At 47.7% G+C, this 18714-nt stretch overlaps 1 protein-coding gene across 1 annotated transcript in view; it reads right to left on the bottom strand.

The window, feature by feature from the left end:
- MAP6 (microtubule associated protein 6) overlaps positions 1-18714 on the bottom strand; it is a 50832-nt gene that overhangs the window by 9920 nt on the left and 22198 nt on the right. Inside the window, exons 2-3 of the mRNA XM_068395449.1 lie at positions 5140-5353; positions 3342-3535 (exon numbers count right to left, since the gene is read on the bottom strand). Of these exons, the coding sequence (XP_068251550.1) occupies positions 3342-3535; positions 5140-5353 (408 nt within the window). The remainder of the gene's footprint in view (positions 1-3341; positions 3536-5139; positions 5354-18714) is intronic.

Raw genomic sequence — 18714 nt, 5'->3', positions numbered from 1 at the left:
CACAAATCAGCGATGAAACAGAATCAGCATTGTGGTAGCTGGAAACAGAACAGCAGAGCACTCTTTTTTTCATAGCGGGTGACAAGCTCAGAGTCCAAAGTGAACTTGAAACAACAGAGATTTGGTCTCCTTTCTGATAAACCTGAGTGGGTCAGATGGGCACAAAGTCTGTGGAAGGTGGAGCAGTGCAGGATTTCGCCCTGAGGCCTGACTCTGCTGCAGTTCCTGGCATTCAGTGCAATGCTAAACTGTGTGCTTGGACGGATGCTGAGGACCTGGTGCACACGGAGCAAAGACCAGGATTTATATCCCTATTTTGTTGCTGTCTGAGAGGGAGATCCTCAGGCCCCACCAGTCTCCCAGGCTCTTTCTGCGAAGACTGAAACTTTCCAAGGATCATTTATCCCACCCAAAGAGAGGTGTCCAAAATAGGTAGCTCAATGGCCCTTGGAAAGTTCCTTCACTACAGGGGGAATTTAGACCACTGGCTAGCACTTCCTACCTAGCTTTGTAGTTAGATGCCACCAAAAACTTCATTTATTAAGGAAACATATGGCCATATTCTGACCACTCACTGTACGTGTTTCATTCAAACACCGTGATGGATGCTCTTCATTGAGAAGAAACAACCCTAAAGCCCTAGATAATGAGCAGTTGATCCAGAGTCATGAAGAAGCTTGGATTAGGTGGCCTGAGCATCTTAATGATGTTCCTTGGGAAAAATTTGGTTGCCCTTGAAGTCAAGGGCTAAATTCTCATTGAATTCAAGGTGAAATGGTGGCAAGTGTGCTGTCTCTTTGAATGTGAAGCTTTGGGCCAAAAAATAATTGGGAGAATCGTTTGGCATGGTCTTTCCTTATGTACAGTGAGATTGGTGTGTTGGGGGCTACTGGTAACTGTCTATGTGCCTTCCTGACATGTTCTGCCTGCTGTGACACGTCATCTTCACGCTGTTGCCATATCCTGTGATAGGAAAGGACGTTACTGAGGAGTGTGAAGATGGATGAAGCATCTAAATGCCAAGGAATCACACCGAGTCTTGGAAGCTCAGGCTTCTCTGGCCAGTTGTCCCTTGTGCGATGGGGTGGGAAGAGCTGTGAGCGGCACTCCTCTCCACCAGCTCAACGCCAGCCTTTCGCTGAGCTGCTCTGGAGACAGAGCTGAGCTTTGCACTCGAGCAGTGCTGCAGGGGCTTCTGAGCACTCAGAAAAGCAATGGTCAATATGGACAGGTCAGCGTCTCCATGGAGCATGCACATCAAAAATGCACTACATTCGCAAAGATTTCCACAGTTTTACTTCCTGGAGGATTTCCCTGGTTTCCTCCTAAACATTGGAGGTTTAAATATATATATTTCTATATATGAATATGTATTTTCCACATACACAACCTGACTAGCTCATAGCACACAGTTCTAACACAGCTAAGCTTGGAAATACACCACTGAATTCAGAACACTACACTTACTTATACTCAAAGCTTTAGGCTGTTAGCACAAGGCAAACAGGACACGTCACACAATACACGGAACTTGGCATTTTTTCATTACTAAGGCCAGCAAATGTCACTATCTGTATACCACAGAGCTTTCCTCCTATTTGGAAACGTTCTCTCAGCCTTGTAGCCCACCACTCATTTATGTTTCCAAAAGACCCAATTCTAATGCGATGAGACCCCAAAACGGGACTCCTCACCCTCCTGGCCCATCCCTTTTTCTGTTCGATAGTTTCACATCTCTAAAATATTCTAGCAGCAAGACTTTCCTCATTCAAACACCTCTACAGCAACACAGTTCTGATACTCTACCCTCTTACACCATCTCCCTACGCTACTTCCCATCTCCCTCTTCGTTCTTCCCAATTGTCTGTTCTCTGAAAGTTTCAAGCTGGACTGCACGTTAGGATAGAAATATTGAGCTGCAAAAATACAGAACTCTGCATCTTGACTTGCAGCTGCTCTGCTACACAAGAGTTTAACAGCTCAGTTTGGTGGGATCAAGATTAATCCTTACATATTTAGGACCCAATCCAGGAGTCAGGCACGTAAATTTGGATTGGGACCATACCTCTCCCAGCTCCCATTGACTCAACGACCCAAATTTGGGGGTATGCAATGCCAGTCTGTTGGGCCAGTTTACTCGCTGACTAATGGTCCCACTGTGTTTACAGCTTCCAAACTGGTCTTGCTGGGCATGGGGATTTCCTAGAGTAAGAGCACAGCAAATAGGACTGAAACCCTGAGATCTTGCCCGGAGTGAGTCTGGGGATCCCAGCAACTAGTTTATGGCCCTCTTGGGATGCTTATGAGCCAACATGAACTCCAACAGCTGACAGAGTCAAAGCAATGGGGGCTGACACCTCTAGCCAACCTGGGCGACTTATTTCTTTCTACCGCTTGGAAGGCCACGTCTGCAAATGAAACGTCTTTCTGAAATCTAGCTCTGTCTACTGGCACCCCAGAAGTGAAGAAAGCAGACCAAGATTCAAAACCAACCAGGAATAACTAAAAAAGATCCATAACCTAGGGAAAACAATAGGGAAGAACAGCCTGCCGATAACCTAGTCTGACCTGCCACATGCTTGGGAAGTCTTCACTGCTCTCTGCACCTTCCTTCACTCCTTTTTTTTTTTTAATCAAGTCTTTTGAGTGGTGTTGATGGGTGAAGCTGCCTTGATGCAGCTAGAACCATCCCCCAGCTACCCTGGGGGAAGATTTGGCCCTTTATTTGCATGGGATCTCCTTCCCTGTTGCTTCTTGGAGTAAAAGTCCCACCAGTGTCACCAGGGGAAATCGCTCTTGGCCACACCACTGATTCTAGCGAATTTATGGCAGATCTATGGCACCACGAATGAACCTCTGATCCTCTCTGCCTCCAAAACCTTTCACCTGCTGACACCAGTGGGAGATGACCAAACAACGGCCAACCCCAAAAGGGCCTCATGGGATGAGAGCACAGCCCCTCCACGGCTCATTGAGGACTTCCACGCAGTCAAAGCGTTGAAGGACCAAGCCCAAGGAAAGGGACAAGCTGTTGGATGCAATCATGGTTGATCCATCACCTTCATCTCCTACGACCCCGCTTGTGCATTCCCACATCCCTCACTCTGTGTAGAGCCGTGTTGTGCAGGCAAAGCAGAACAACTCGACCTCAGAAACAAGGATTTCCTAATCCTCCTTGGAAATAAAACAGAAAAGCTTCTAATACAATCAGAACAAAAAGCAGATTAGAAGCCTCTAATTAATTTTGTGGCCTTTATTTGATCAAAGGAAAAAAAAGGAAAGAAAGAAGGAAAGAAAAGTAAAAAAAAAGGAGAAAGAAAGGAAAGTGCAGTGACATTTACTCTTTTGCCTCAGCCAGTTTATTGTTCATCTCTTTACTTTTCTCCTTGTCCTCTGGCTTTGCTGTGTTGGAGGTCTCGGCGCTCTTTTTCTTGGCAGCCCGGCCAGATGCAATCTGCTTGTCTTTGGCCTTTTTCAGGGGTTTATGGCTTGTGGTCTTTTTTGGTTTGGAAGGCTTTACGCTAGGCTTTTCCACCTGCATGGAGGGCGACATGCAAAACAACAACACAGAGATGGAGAGAGACAGAGAAAGAGAGACACAAGGACAGGTGGAAAACAGGATTTAGATCAGAAACAGCATGAATGTTACTTATCTACTCAGCTATGCCCTGACCTCTGACTTCAAGAGGGGTTTAGGAAGCCTAGATTGTCTCTTTCTGGGTTCAAAGCAAAGAAATGATGCTCAGGACAATGAGGCTGGTACAAATCCCCACCTTTCTCACAGGACACTGAGTTGCACCTGAGCGAAGTCCACAACAGTGTCTTGCATCCACTTGCTTCTACAGCTCCCAAAGTAGGGAGGACAGCTTCAAAATTAAGGAAGAACCGAAGTCTTCAGCTCCTCCGTGCTGGCCCTGCCATCCCTCTGAGACCTCAAAAATCTAAGCACTTACAAACTCTGGGAATGACTAAAACTGCACAGAATGACTCCATTTATATGCAGATCCTCCGCTGCTCCTAGAAAACAAGGCTGGAAGACATTTCAGCCAAGGCCCTTCTCGACACATGTCCTCCATCTGATCAAAGCCAAAAGGGCTTACTGTCAAAATCTGTGGAGCGCTCTGAATTAACTGCAGGTGTTCCTGGGATAGAGTGTAATGTGGGTTGCCTATAGTTTTGGAGGGAAAAAGAGAAAGCTGTCTAGACAATCACCTGGGAAATGACAACGCAAAAACCTCTTCATCTGGGCCCTACCCTCACTTCTTTACAGTTTGGCATAGGGCAGTGTTGTCTCCAAAGCGCATCAACCTGTACTAGAGCCCATAGAATCATAGAACGGTTTGGGTTGGAAGGGACCTCAAAGATCATCTAGTTCCAACCCCCCTGCCACAGGCAGGGACACCTTCCACTAGACCAGGTTGCTCCAAGCCCCATCCAACCTGGCCTTGAACACTGCCAGGGAGGGGGCAGCCACAGCTTCTCTGGGCAACCTGGGCCAGGGTCTCATCACCCTCACAGCAAAGATTTTCTTCCTAAGTTCTAATCTAAATCTCCCCTCTTTAGTTTAAAACCGTTCCCCCTTGTCCTATCACTCCATGCCCTTGTAAAAAGCCCCTCTCCCGCTTTCCTGTAGCCCCTTCAGGTACGGGAAGGTGCTGGAAGGTCTCCCCGGAGCCTTCTCTTCTCCAGGCTGAACAGCCCCAACTCTCTCAACCTGTCTCCAGAGCAGAGGTGTTCCAGCCCACAATCATTTTTGTGGCCCTCTCTGGACCCGCTCCAACAGGTCCACGTCTCTCCTGTGCTGAGGACCCCAGAGCTGGATGCAGCACTGCAGGTGGGGTCTCACAAGAGCAGAGCAGAGGGGCAGAATCCCCTCCCTCGACCTGCTGGCCATGCTTCTTGTGATGCAGCCCAGGACACAGTTGGCTTTCTGGGCTGCAAGGACACACTGATGGCTTATATTCAGTTTTTCATGCACCACCATCTCCAAGGTGGATCCCCAGATCCACTTTCTGGTCAGAAATGAAGATGCCACATAAAGGGAATGACAGCAGGCAGAGTTCAGCCCAGCCTTACTGTGTTGGACATGTCCCACCAGGAGCAGTGATGTCCCTGGGTCCCTTGCACCGCATTTCTCACCTTTGGTGGTTCTTTGTAGGGTTCGCTGTAGAGAGTGCGTATCCTTCTGCGCTCCAGGAATTTGTTATCAGCTGGAGCAGGCTTACTGGTTTCCCCCTTGAATTGAGCGCTGTAACTGGTTTCGTGGGTCATTTTCTCTTCTGGTGGCTTGTACTGGGCCTTCGCTTTTATAGCTTTCACAGGCTTGACATCTATCCAGGGTCTGAACTCGTTTCTGAAGATCAAAAAAGAAAGGGGTTCAGGAATTACACCAACAGGAGAGCAGTGGTAATGTGGGAATGAAATCCCTCATTGCTCAGCGAGGTCTACTTGGAAGGGCTTTTGCTTCCATCCAGCAGGTTTACAAAGAAACTGACTCCCAACAGCTCATTTTTGACCTCATCTAAAACCCATTGACACACTAGGAGAAGTTCAAATGAAATTTGGTCTATTAAAATAAGGCAGTCCTGGGCATCAGACAACCTGCTACTTGCGTGACAATGGTCAAGTGCCCTCTGAAAAACTGGCCTCAGATGTGACTGTGATCCTTTTTTGAAAACTTAGATGCTTTTTTGTCTCTACAGCTTCTGCTCTGCACTGAAGCTACCTGCAGCAGCTCCTGACTCTCGCAGTTACCGTGGAGAAGAATATTTGGAAACGAACATCAAAATTCATGTTCTGCAACTTAGGACACACACTTTTCTGCAAAATTCCCTGCAGGCACGCTAGCTGGGTGATTCAGAAATGTAAGGAGCCAAGATTTTCTACAGCCACCCCTTACCCATGCCTGTAAGTAGTGAATTGTATCATTTTGCCTTTATCGCACCAAATTATGCACAACAGCTTTTGTTAATTCCATAAAGGAATAGTTGAAGACAAAGCTCTCTTAGATGTAAACTCAAGCAGAGAAGGAAATGCAGTTTATCAGGTATCATGAGCTATGGCTTCTCTTTATTAGCTGATGGTGAATTCCCAAGTTACTGGAAAAAAATAAGACCATCTTTCATTTCTTTTGGACAGAGCTGTGACTTTTAGGAGAACATTTCAAAGATCTTTAGCATCTGCTGGACACATTCTGGTTCCCATCCACAGCCTCCTTCGTGTGCATTTTTTAGTTCTTCCCAATGGAACACTGACATTTTTCTAGTTTTGAAGCAAACTATTTCATTTTCTCTCTAAAAATTGCCCTTCATCTGAGAATGGGGATGCAGAAACCCCAAGTGTGTTGGTACCTCAGATGGGTCATACTCAGACATAGTCCCAGGCACTGTTTAGATCCTTAAGACTCCACTGCAAGCCAGGAGCTATCCTAATGGTGGTGATACAAGCCCTCCACAAAGGGGTGAACTTTCCTCAGAAATCAAAGCCCTTGTCTTAATTTCGTGACCTCTGAGGCAACTGGACCTCTGAGGCAACAGGACCTCTAAGTTGCAGACCCCGTCTCTCCTGTCCTGTTCCACTCAACCATGTTTGGGTTGTGTTATTCATTTTCAGCCTGGTTTATTAGGGTAACGAACTCTGTGTGAGGGTACTGCTGCTCACTCCCAATCCCTTCCCATAATAGCTTTGAACATCTTAATCAGCTTCAACCAAATTTGACAAATGGTCATGGAGATATTCAGCTTTTACTTTTAGGAAGATAAACAGTTGGACTGAGTCCAGAGGCTCAGGAAAGCTTCAGTATGAACATGCATAGTTCATCAGCCATCAGAGGACCTGCTTAGACAGAGAGGCTAGGCTGCAGAAGTTCATCTGTTGTCCTCAGGGACCAGTAATAAATGATCCCCTCATGTGCAGGATCAGTACAGCTCCCTGCCCACCCAGTACTACATTTCCCATTCACAAAATCCCAGCGAAAAGACAGAAAAAACCCTTCTCTTCCAAGATAACCACTGGTTGCAACAGTCTCCTGCGTGTGTTTCTCCTCCACAGACACCTATGATAAGATCTCACCAGATCTGCAGGGTGACCGTGTCCTTGTTGTAGTCAATGGAGCTTGGAGAGCCCTTCCCTATGCCAAAGATGGGTGACTGCTTTAGGATGAGCTGAATGCCTCTTTGAGCTGTGTTAACTGACTAGATGTCCACTGATGGGATCACAAACATCTAGCACATGTGAAGACACTCACACATACACCCCTAAATGTAGGTACTTAACCTATGGGCCAAATCCCATCTCCAACCCTTCATCCTTTCTTAGTGGTGATTCTACCACATCTACTTTTTATTTTCCCTGTATTTCTTCATTTCCCTCCCTCTCTTTTACTATTCAGCCCCTCTTGGGCTTGGATAATACTACCAAAGGCACAGGGCCACTGCCTGCTTGAAGGATGCTATTCTTCATGAAACTGCTGCACACGAATGGGCTCATCTGTGTCCCCTTCTTTCCTGTTCAGTGCATGTCACACAGAATCACAGAATCACAGAATCAACCAGGTTGGAAGAGAACTCTGGGATCATCGAGTCCAACCATTGCCCTGACACCACCATGGCAACTAGACCATGGCACTAAGTGCCATGTCCAGTCTTTTCTTAAACACCTCCAGAGATGGTGACTCCACCACCTCCCTGGGCAGCCCATTCCAATGGCTAATGACCCTTGCTGAGAAGAAATGCTTCCTAATGTCCAACCTGAACCTCCCCTGGTGAAGCTTGAGGCTGTGTCCTCTTCTCCTATCACTAGTTGCCTGGGAGAAGAGGCCGACTCCCACTGCGCTACAACCTCCCTTCAGGTAGTTGTAGACTGCACTAAGGTCACCTCTGAGCCTCCTCTTCTCCAGGCTAAACAACCCCAGCTCCCTCAGCCGTTCCTTGTAGGTCAGACCCTCCAGACCCTTCACCAGCTTGGTCGCCCTCCTCTGGACTCGCTCCAACACCTCAACACCTCTCTTGAAGTGAGGGGCCCACAACTGGACACAGGATTCAAGGTGCGGCCTCACCAGTGCCGAGTACAGAGGGACGATCACTTCCCTAGACCGGCTGGCTACACTATTCCTAAGAGAGGCCAGGATGCCATTGGCCTTCTTGGCCACCTGGGCACACTGCTGGCTCATGTTTAGCCGGCTGTTGATCAGCACCCCCAGGTCTCTTTCCGCTGGGCCACTTTCTAACCACTCTTCCCCCATCAAATGTCACCCATTTGTTCACAGATATTTCCCTGTAGTCCATTGTTAAAATATCCCTTCTGCATGAAGAGAGAAAGGAAGAGGAAATGTCTTTAAAGAACCAAATTAAAGATGTGAATGCATTACTGACAAACTCATTTTCTCACTCATTCTAAGGCCAGCTGGACAACCAGGCACATGGACTACAAGGTCAATCAAGCAAACATAAGCACAGCTTGCATCTACAGAATCAGAGACAAAGGATGGAGGCTGTAGTACCGTGCACATAGGGGCTGGACTTTAAAGACTGAACACAACCAGGATTTCTTCATTCCTCTGCTCACAAAATGCTGCTTCATATGGAGGTGAGCTTTGAAGCAGCGTGATCATATTTGTTACCATAGTGCCTGGCAACCTCATTATGTGCTGCGTTAGGCAAACATGCAGAAAAAGACAGGCTGCTCCCTGAAAAGCCTGTGATCTCTGTAGAAAAGGCAGACACACGAGGCAGGGAAAAGGGAGAGAAAAGCCTTGTGCTGCCTGTGGGTTAGCAGTGAATGCATCTCTGCACTCCTACGCGCTGGTTGCTGAGATGCCAAAGCAAGAGATCATGCAATAGAGCTGGGCTGTGGTGCCTGTTAAAGCAACAATAAATCTCATCTGGCTTTTAAAAATGAGCACAAATTCCTCTGCTCTTCTCCATCCTTGCTTTGCTGGTCGTAATGCAGATGTAACAGTTCTGTGAGTACTCAGCTCTGCTGTACTTGGCGACAGGACCCCTGACTACAACTACCTGAAGGGAGGTTGTAGTGAAGTGGGAGTCGGCCTCTTCTCCCAGGCAACTAGTGATAGGACAAGAGGACACAGCCTCAGGCATTGCCAGGGGAGGTTCAGGTTGGACATTAGGAAGCATTTCTTTTCAGAAAGGGTTATTAGACGTTGGAATGGGCTGCCCAGGGAGGTGGTGGAGTCACCATCTCTGGAGGGGTTTAAGAAAAGACTGGACATGGCACTTAGTGCCATGGTCTAGTTGACAGGGTGGTGTCAGGGCAATGGTTGGACTCGATGATCCCAGAGGTCTCTTCCAATCTGGTTGATTCTGTGATTCTGTGACTACCCTGTGCCTCCCAAGATGAGCCTGGCTTTGCAGGCAAAGGATAGACCAACAGCCATTCTCAGGTGGATGCACGCTGATGCACTATATCCACCAGCTCTGAAATAGCTCAGCCACGATCTTCTCTGGAAGTGGAGGATAGAAGGCTGTTGATCTTGAAATATGTTAGTGTTGACAAAGAAGTTGTAAATCCCAGGTTTATCACACAGATTCAGTGCACATCTAGAAACAACAAGTTGCCCAGAGAGGTGGTAGATGCCCCGTCCCTGTAAACATTCCAGGTCAGGTTGGATGGGGCTCTGAGCAACCTGATCTAGCTGAAGATGTCCCTGCTCACTGCAGGGGGTTTGGACTAGACGGCCTTTAAAGGTCCCTTCCAACCAAAACCATTACATGATTCTATAACTCTATTCTAAATCCTTTTCAGGCAAATGTGCATGATTTAGTCTGGAGAAAAGGAGACTCAAGGGAGATCTTATTGCTCTCCACAACCACCTGAAAGGAGGTTGTAGCGAGGCAGGTGTTGGTCTCTTCTCCCAAGTAACAAATGATAGGACAAGAGGAATCAGCCTCAAGTTGCACCAGGGGAGGTTTAGATTGGAGATCAGGGAAAATGTCTTCACCAAAAGGGTTGTCAAGCACTGGAACAGGCTGCCCAGGGAAGTGGTGGGGTCCCCATCCCTGGAGGGATTTAAAAGCCGTGTAGATGTGGTGCTGGGCCTGTGCAAACCGCATGAAGTTCAACAAGGCCAAGTGCAAGGTCCTGCACTGGGTCGGGGCAATCCCAAGCACAAATCCAGGCTGGGCGGAGAATGGATTGAGAGCAGCCCTGAGGAGAAGGACTTGGGGGTGATGGCTGATGAGAAGCTCAACATGAGCCGCAGTGCATGCTTGCAGCCCAGAAGGCCAACCGTGTCCTGGGCTGCATCCCCAGCAGCGTGGCCAGCAGGGCGAGGGAGGTGATACTGCCCCTCTGCTCCGCTCTCGGGAGACCCCCCCTGCAGTGCTGTGTCCAGCTCTGGGGCCCCCAACACAAGAAGGACATGGAGCTGTTGGAGCAAGTCCAGAGGAGGCCACGAAGATGATCACAGGGCTGAGGCACCTCTGCTCTGGAGACAGGCTGAGAGAGTTGGGGCTGTTCAGCCTGGAGAAGAGAAGGCTCCAGGGAGACCTCATAGCAGCCTTCGAGTATCTGAAGGGCCTACAGGAAAGCTGGAGAGGGGCTTTTTACAAGGACGTGGAGTGACATGTCGAGGGGGAACGGTTTTAAACTGAAAGAGGGGAGATTTAGATGAGAACTTAGGAGGAAATTCTTGGCTGTGAGGGTGATGAGACACTGGCGCAGGTTGCCCAGAGAAGCTGTGGCTGCCCCCTCCCTGGCAGTGTTCAAGGCCAGGTTGGATGGGGCTTGGAGCAACCTGGTCTGGTGGAAGGTGTCCCTGCCCGTGGCAGGGGGGTTGGAACCAGATGACCTTTAAGATCCCTTCCAACCCAAACCAGTCTATGATTCTATGATTCTATGAAATAGCAGCAAATGACATGTCTCCTAATTTTCTGCCTAGCTCTGGTCCCAGCCTTACAAAGAATAATTAGAATCAATTGGGAACCCAGTGCTGACCTGAAATGGAAATCGAAATGAAAATCAACAAAAAGGAGTATATGAGGCATCAGATGACCTTTTGCAAGCCAAGTTCAACAGGAAAAATTCCCAGTGAAGATAAAGGGAGTTTAGGCATCTACAGACCTGACGTGAACATAGGGTTGCACAGGATGGGGCAGACGCCTTGCAAATTAATAGGTAGCAGATCTTCTTATAAGATGACAGGAGCCTGGGGAGGTGGTGGCCTGACCTATATCCATTAAAGCCAAGAGTTGCTCTCCACATATATCAGCAGATACCACACTGCTCTTGCATGGGGCTTCATCCACCCCGGTTATTTTATTTTAATTGCATTTTCCCCTTGGCTGAGGATTGCTAAATGCAGTTGCAGGTGAACGTGACCTCAACATCTTCCTCCACCCCAGCGAGGGGACATGGGGTTGATGTGAGCTCCAAGCTATGGCATGCAGCCATCTCTGGAGATGCTCACCAACACTCATGTAGGCATTGATTGCCTTCACTTCTTGATGCCAGAGCAAAGTCAAGAGGGGAAGGAACGGGAGATGGGGCCAGGTTTAACCACTTCAAAGCTTCCATCTACTTTGAAGGACTTTAAAGAGAGGTCACATTTGTTCAGAATCAGCACAGGATGTTAAATATACTCTGCTGATAGCAGTTTTACGGCACTAAGCCAGCTCAATTCCCTCATCCTGATGTCCACATATGAAATAACGAATGGTGCAGAAAAGGGAGATCAGGAACTTCACAGTGGAGTCCTGCACAGAAGGGATATTTCCAGCTTAATCTGGAAAACTCTGGCTTAATCAAAAATGAAAAATATTCAGATTTTTCACTGAGAAAAAAAAATCCTTTATGAAATCTTTAGCCTCAAATGTTTCATTCATTTTAAAATTAAAAGTTAACTTTCTTTTTTAGTTTCTTTAATTCCTTTCCATCCCATTTTTCTCCTTATTCTATTCGGGACAACACGAAAGGACTATGGATCCCCTTATGAAGCAAAATACCAAACTACTTCAAAAGGAATATTTCAGAATGTCACATTTCTTTCTTTTAAATATTCCTCTAAACAAAACAACAATGAAAAAAACAATACATTTTGGCCAAACTAAGTAGCAAATTTGTCTGGGATTTTCAAATTATTTTGCCTTTCTTTAACACAGTATCATTTGCTCCCAAATATTCTCCAGCCCCCTTTTCCCATTAATGCAGGAAAAGAGATGTTCAGTGAAATGAAACAGTGGGCAACTCAAAATCAATGATAACGCCTGGTGGAACTCTGGAACTCAATGCCAAAGGAGGTCACTGAAGTCCAGTATATAATGAGATTTAATTAAGTCATGGCTGTTTAGATGGATATTGATAATATTCATAGAATCATAGAATTGTTTTGGTTGGAGAGGACCTTTAAGATCATCAAGTCCAACCGTTAACCCAGCACTGCCAAGGCCACCACTAACCCACGTCCCTCAGCACCACATCTACACGGCTTTTAAATCCCTCCAGGGATGGGGACTCCACCACTGCCCTGGGCAGCCTGTGCCAGTGCTTGACAACCCTTTCCATGAGGACATTTTCCCTGATCTCCAATCTAAACCTTCCCTGGCGCAACTTGAGGCCATTTACTCTTGTCCTATTCATTCAGAGTTATCAAAGGAAATTTCAGCAACACATCCTTGAGATAATCATTAATATCGGTCTTCATCATTTCACTGTCCTCCAGAAACTATGGTCCAAAGCAGGAGCTGTTCCACACTGTAGGAATCTCCTCCATCTCCTTCCTGTTGCCTGGTCCTGGCCGTGATCAGCCAGAAAATATCGCACTAGCTGGGCTGTGAGCAAATTGTGCTCACAAAGGATTGCTCATATGAGGAGCGTGCACATGGTCTGATCCTAAAGCTGTTCTCTTTTCTACTGTGGACAGAAAAATGCCATTTGGACTCAATATAAACAGGCTGTGTATCCTCCTGCAAACACAATTAGTTTTAAAGATAAGCCTGATCCATGGTTGCTGTTCTGCAAGAGACAAAACATGACTGCTAACGCTCTTTCAGCAATAAAGGAACGCTGCCCCACGCTGAGGTCCCTTGTGCCATAGTAAACAGCACAACACATTCTTGCCCCCCAGAGCAAGCCTAAAATCCAGGACCTGGATGATTCCTTGCTGCTCCTGACAGCCTGACATGTTACTGCAACACAGTGTGTTCCCTGCACCCCAAGACACTGCCTTCAACCATTTCATCCCACCTCCCATCCCACCCCCACTTCAGTTAAAAGGTCAACTCCAACCAACTCCTGGTCTTGTCAACACATAAAATTTGCCACCACCAGTACAAGAACCACCCCATCATTGCCTGCTGCATCAAGTGCCCTGTCTCCAGCTCCTACGTGGATGCTTAATGACAGCTTTATCCTCTAATGCCCATGCTATTATCTTCTACACAATAATTTACTGTAAAGCTGCACAGACACTGTGAATGGTATAATGAAGCTCCTGGTGCCCATGATTATTTTTCCCCAAACATTAATAATCAGCCTCTAAGACACGCACACACACGCACACATACACGTACACAGAGCAAGTCAGTTTGGACAAGCCAATATCTAATTGCGTACAAAGACTGAAACAATGTGATATGTTAATGTATGAATTTGAAACGTGGACAATGCACAGTGGAGTAAGTGTGAGCAGGCTGGGGAAGGACCAGTATCTGTGGACATCCCTGGTTAGGGCCCATCAAGTAGAGCACTGGCACAGAAGAGGAGGAAACTGTTGAGCCTTCAACAGGGCAACTTTAGCACTGGCTGAAGCAGGCTATGAGCAAGATATGATTAATGGACTGAAAAGGATGAAGTCAAGTCATTTGGCAGAGCAGAACCATGCTGTGATCCATTTATAAAAGTTGCTTGAGTCAGCAGCCCACAAATTATGGATATTGCATTGCCCGAGGGCCATGGGGCATGGCCTTTCAAGGAGGCAGAATTATTGCACATGCTCATGTCTAAAACGTCACAACTACATGACTGAAGGTGATGCTGAACACTGCAGAGGGCCAAGGAGCTGAGAGGGCAATGTAGTTGTGGGAGAGTAACCTGAGAGTAACAGCCATGCCACTGCTTATGTGTCAGCACAGAGAAATAGGAGAGTTGAGGACCATCCGTGAGGAATAGCCAGCCACTGGGATCCTGAGTAGCGTGGAGATGTCCATGTATGATAGAAAAAGGGTGAGATAAATCCCCACACTCAGACTAGGTAGCACATCTGGGCACCTTTGACACACGAAGTCCACTTTGTGGACCTCAGGGTAAACACCAGCACCCCCATGATCATCTTCTTCCTTCCACTGCTGCCTTCACCTTAGCTCCACTCTTCAGCCTGCAGCATTCACCCAAGTCCCTGTGAGCAGCCAGCAATGGAGAAATCACAGCCCGAGCCAGATAAAGGATATCCATCAGCATCTGTTACAGCCCAGCAGCCCAAGGCTCTCCCTACTGCCCGGTGGCTAAATATCCACCGAAGAGTAAAGCATGGACTCTGGGGAAGATAACACTGGGAGATCCCACTGCAGAAATGCCAGAAACCAGGGAAAGGACCATCTGGAGATCTGATGAGAGGTTAAACCCAATGGCAGTGAGACCTCAGGAACCCTCCTGGTGTGAATCACAATCCCATGGAGATATGCCAGTTTACACCTCTCTGAATTCCCCTTGACATTATAAACTTATGGGTCCTGCTGATGGAGGGACACATGGTGGCCATTCCACACAGAAGCTGCTGTGCTACCTTCGTATATTCTCAAGCCTGTAAAGTTGGTGAATTCAATGTTGGTGTCACCAATGAAGCCCGTCAATGCAGCCTGTTAGGAAAGCTCCCAGGGTGATGGCAGCCTGACATTTCTGGGCACGCTTGCAGAAATCTGTAACAACCCATCTGTAAATGTCATGTTCACCCCTGGAAAATGGGTCAGGGCCAGGTCGAAGCTCTGCTAACATCCCATTTAATGGCCTGTATGTCTGTTCTCCAGCTGGTTGGAGCAAGAGCAGTGTCTCATCCCCCTTGTCCTCCAAATGGGCAGAGGACTAGAATTTGCCACAAGGTTAAACAAATAATGCAGCTCATGGCATGGACGCTTTGACACAAAAGCATCTTTCTCAACAGGGTGCTGTAGTTAAGATTAGGATTGGGAAAAGTGTTGCCACAGGCAGATCTGGATGGGCTGGAGAAACCTGAACAGGGTGAGGAGAGCCAAAGTGCTCCTGTGAGAGTTTGCTGGGCCAAAGAGCATCACGTATCTGACTCCCTTGCAAGACAACATGCCCAGCTGCATGGCTACGTCAAGGTACGGACACATGAATTAACTAGGCTCATCCATCAAGCTCCCAGAGGGAAAAACCCTTGAGAAGAAACCTTCATATTGGGCAAAGTGGAAGAAGAACTTGCACAAACAATACAACATTGTAAATTCTGCTCTTCTTCAAGCCCAAAGATTTTTCAGTGCAGTTCATGCCAAGCCCAATGAACTCATTCAAATATCTGATGGGACACAGAGAAACCGGCAGCTGCCTGCGGTGACGCTGCATGCTGGGTCTGTCTCCAGCTAAAGCCTGCCTGCCTCTGCCCATCCCCATGCAAAACAGCACACTGAGGCTGTGCTCGGCTGGTGGCCTCATGAGCCTTTGGCTCCAGTGGGATTCTTGGTGGAAAGATGCTTTCAGCACCTCATTTCAAGTGTCTGAAGACACAAACAAGAGATGAATTAAAAAATGTGTTATTTCAGTTCAGCAAAACACTTCAGCACGTGCACAGTGGCTCTTAGCTGCTCCTTACATGTGAATATGGGCATAAATGACCTCCTGAATCAGAGCTGGGTGGACCACACTCCAAAATCTATACGTGAATCCATGATGTGACATGTAAGAGGGGAATCTGGTGCAGCAAGATGTGCTACTAAGACTGGGGAAAATTAAGCTTTGTAGTTCAAAAGAAGCAATTATACATTTCACAAATTCACAGGATGATCAGACCACCCCAGAGATTCAGCAGCAGGATGGGGAGGGAATCCAAAGGCATCACCTTTCAGCAACAACAGCCCAAACTATTATAGAATCACAGAATGGTTTGGGTTGGAAGGGACCTTAAAGAACATCTAGTTCCAACTCCCTGCCATGGGCAGGGACACCTTCCACTAGACCAGGTTGCTCAAAGCCCCATCCAACCTGGCCTTGAACACTGCCAGGGAGGGGGCAGCCACAGCTTCTCTGGGCAACCTGGGCCAGGGTCTCACCACCCTCACAGCAAAGAATTTCTTCCTAAGATCTCATCTCAATCTCCCCTCTTTCAGTTTAAAACCATTCCCCCTCATCCTGTCACTCCGTGCCCTTGGAAAAAGTCCCTCTCCAGCTTTCCTGTAGCCCCTTCAGGTACTGGAAGGTGCTAGAAGGTCTCCCCGGAGCCTTCTCTTCTCCAGGATGAACAGCCCCAACTCTCTCAGCCTGTCTCCAGAGCAGAGGGGCTCCAGCCCTCTGAGCATCTCCGTGGCCTCCTCTGGACTCGCTCCAACAGCTCCATGTCCTTCTTCTGTTGGGGGCCCCAGAGCTGGACGCAGCACTGCAGGGGGGGTCTCCTGAGAGCGGAGCAGAGGGGCAGAATCCCCTCCCTCGCCCTGCTGGCCACGCTGCTGGGGATGCAGCCCAGGACACCGTTGGCTTTCTGGGCTGCCAGCGCACGTTGCCGGCTCATGGTGAGCTTCTCGTCACCCATCACCCCCAAGTCCTTCTCCTCAGGGCTGCTCTCAATCCACTCTCTGCCCAGCCTGGATTTGTGCTTGGGATTGCCCCGACCCACGTGCAGGACCTTGCACTTGGCCTTGTTGAACTCCATGCGGTTCGCACAGGCCCAGCTCTCCAGCCTGTCCAGGTCCCTCTGGATGCCATCCCTTCCCTCCAGCGTGTCATTGCACCGCACAGCTCGGTGTCATCCCAAACTTGCTGAGGGCGCGCTCAATCCCACTGTCCATGTCACCGACAAAGATGTTAAACAGGACCGGTCTCAATACTGACCCCTGAGGAACGCCACTTGTCACTGGTGTCCACTTGGACATCGAGCTGTTGACTGCCATTTACAGAAATGAAGAGCTGCTGCCCAAGGAGATGAAGGACGGTGCATCTCACTGACCAGCCCTGCTGACAACAGCTCCCGTCCAAATTGCTCCATTCACACTGCTCTAGTATTGGGGGTTTTCATGAAGACCCTCATAGTGCTGGCCAGGAACTGATGGAGAAAAAACCCTGTCCTGACTTTCCTGAAAGCTCTGGTGTGAAGCTGCTTGAGGTCACTGCCAGCTCGTGTTCCCTAGATCCTGGCCCTCCTCCAACCTGGGGATGCTTTAGTGATACTGCAGTTCAGCTGCATAGGAACCGCAAGGTTTGCCCTTGAGGCAAAAGATGGAGATGTGTGGTGCTGGTGATGACAGGTAAAGATTTTATCTGAATCTCTTCAATTATCATCCAAATCACAGATGCAGAAGGATGGGTCTCTCTGAAGGAAGGTCGGGAAATGGCTGTCTGACATGAAACAGCAGCTCTTCTGTGTTATTCGCCCAGCTGTATTTTTCTGCTCCCTTCAGGGAATCATTACTTTCCTTCTCTCCTTGTTTCTAATGCAGCTCAAAATTAGTGTTGCTCTTTGATTCCATTTCTAGCCTGCATGACAGTGTAATTGCTCATCCTGACACAGGAGTAGAAATAGATTCAGCAGTAAAGGGGGTAAAGGAGGAAGATGGTGAAACTTAAATAGCACCTATTGTTTTGCCACTGCATTGATGACTTGGGGCATTATTATTCGCTCCTTACTGTAGTAGCTACTACATGACTGTATCTGAATATCCTTCATATGCTGATTGGGCATCAGGAGTCCTAAGACTTAATTGTACACATTAAAAATGAAGAGACTCGTTAGTCACAGCCTGAGTTTCAGTTAATATATGAAAGCAATTCTGGTATGGGCTTTAACAGAAGACCTAGTCACCCAATTTCAAAAGGTTGACATGTCCAAGATGGCAATAAGGCACATGCTAGGAAAAGGGAGATCACGGATCACTATCCCCATGAACATTCATGGAGGAGGCACTGAGGAACAAGGACCTTGATATTAAGTAGAAGAGCAGTAAACCAAGCCCCATGACAAATTTAGTACCCAGAATATCATAGAATCATAGAATTGTTTTCGTTGGAAAAGACCTTTAAGATCATCAAGTCCAACCATTAACCCAGCACTGCCAAGGCCACCACTAACCCATGTCCCTCAGCGCCACATCTACACGGCTTTTAAATACTTCCAGGGAGGTATTTAAATATGTGTCATTCAAGTTTTGCCTTGAGCTGGGCTGGAGCTGTAAGATGCTGCTGAAAGTCCAACGCAAAAAAAAAAAAAACCTTGAATACCACATATTTCTTCTGTACATACTGCCCATGGCAGGTGAACACATGGTCTAACCCTGTTGTCTCTTGGCAGCATCCCCCTTGCCCCCTCAATGCTTCTGCAGAGCTGATGGAGATACCGATGCAAGGTCACGGCCTCAATTGCTGCTCACACCAATGGATATGTCTCCTAGATGCCTACAGGACAGAGAAGCCTGCAGCTCAGCTTAGAGGCCAAGGTCTAACCAGGGTGGCCTCTTATTTTCTGTTAGACTGCTGAAATCTGACTGTAATAACAACCAAGTACCTCTTAAGTGATCTTACACTTCAACAGCTCAGAGC

The sequence above is a fragment of the Nyctibius grandis genome, chromosome 2 (assembly GCF_013368605.1).
Source record: "Nyctibius grandis isolate bNycGra1 chromosome 2, bNycGra1.pri, whole genome shotgun sequence".
Classification (NCBI taxonomy): domain Eukaryota; kingdom Metazoa; phylum Chordata; class Aves; order Nyctibiiformes; family Nyctibiidae; genus Nyctibius; species Nyctibius grandis.
This window is presented reverse-complemented; position numbering and strand designations above follow the sequence as displayed.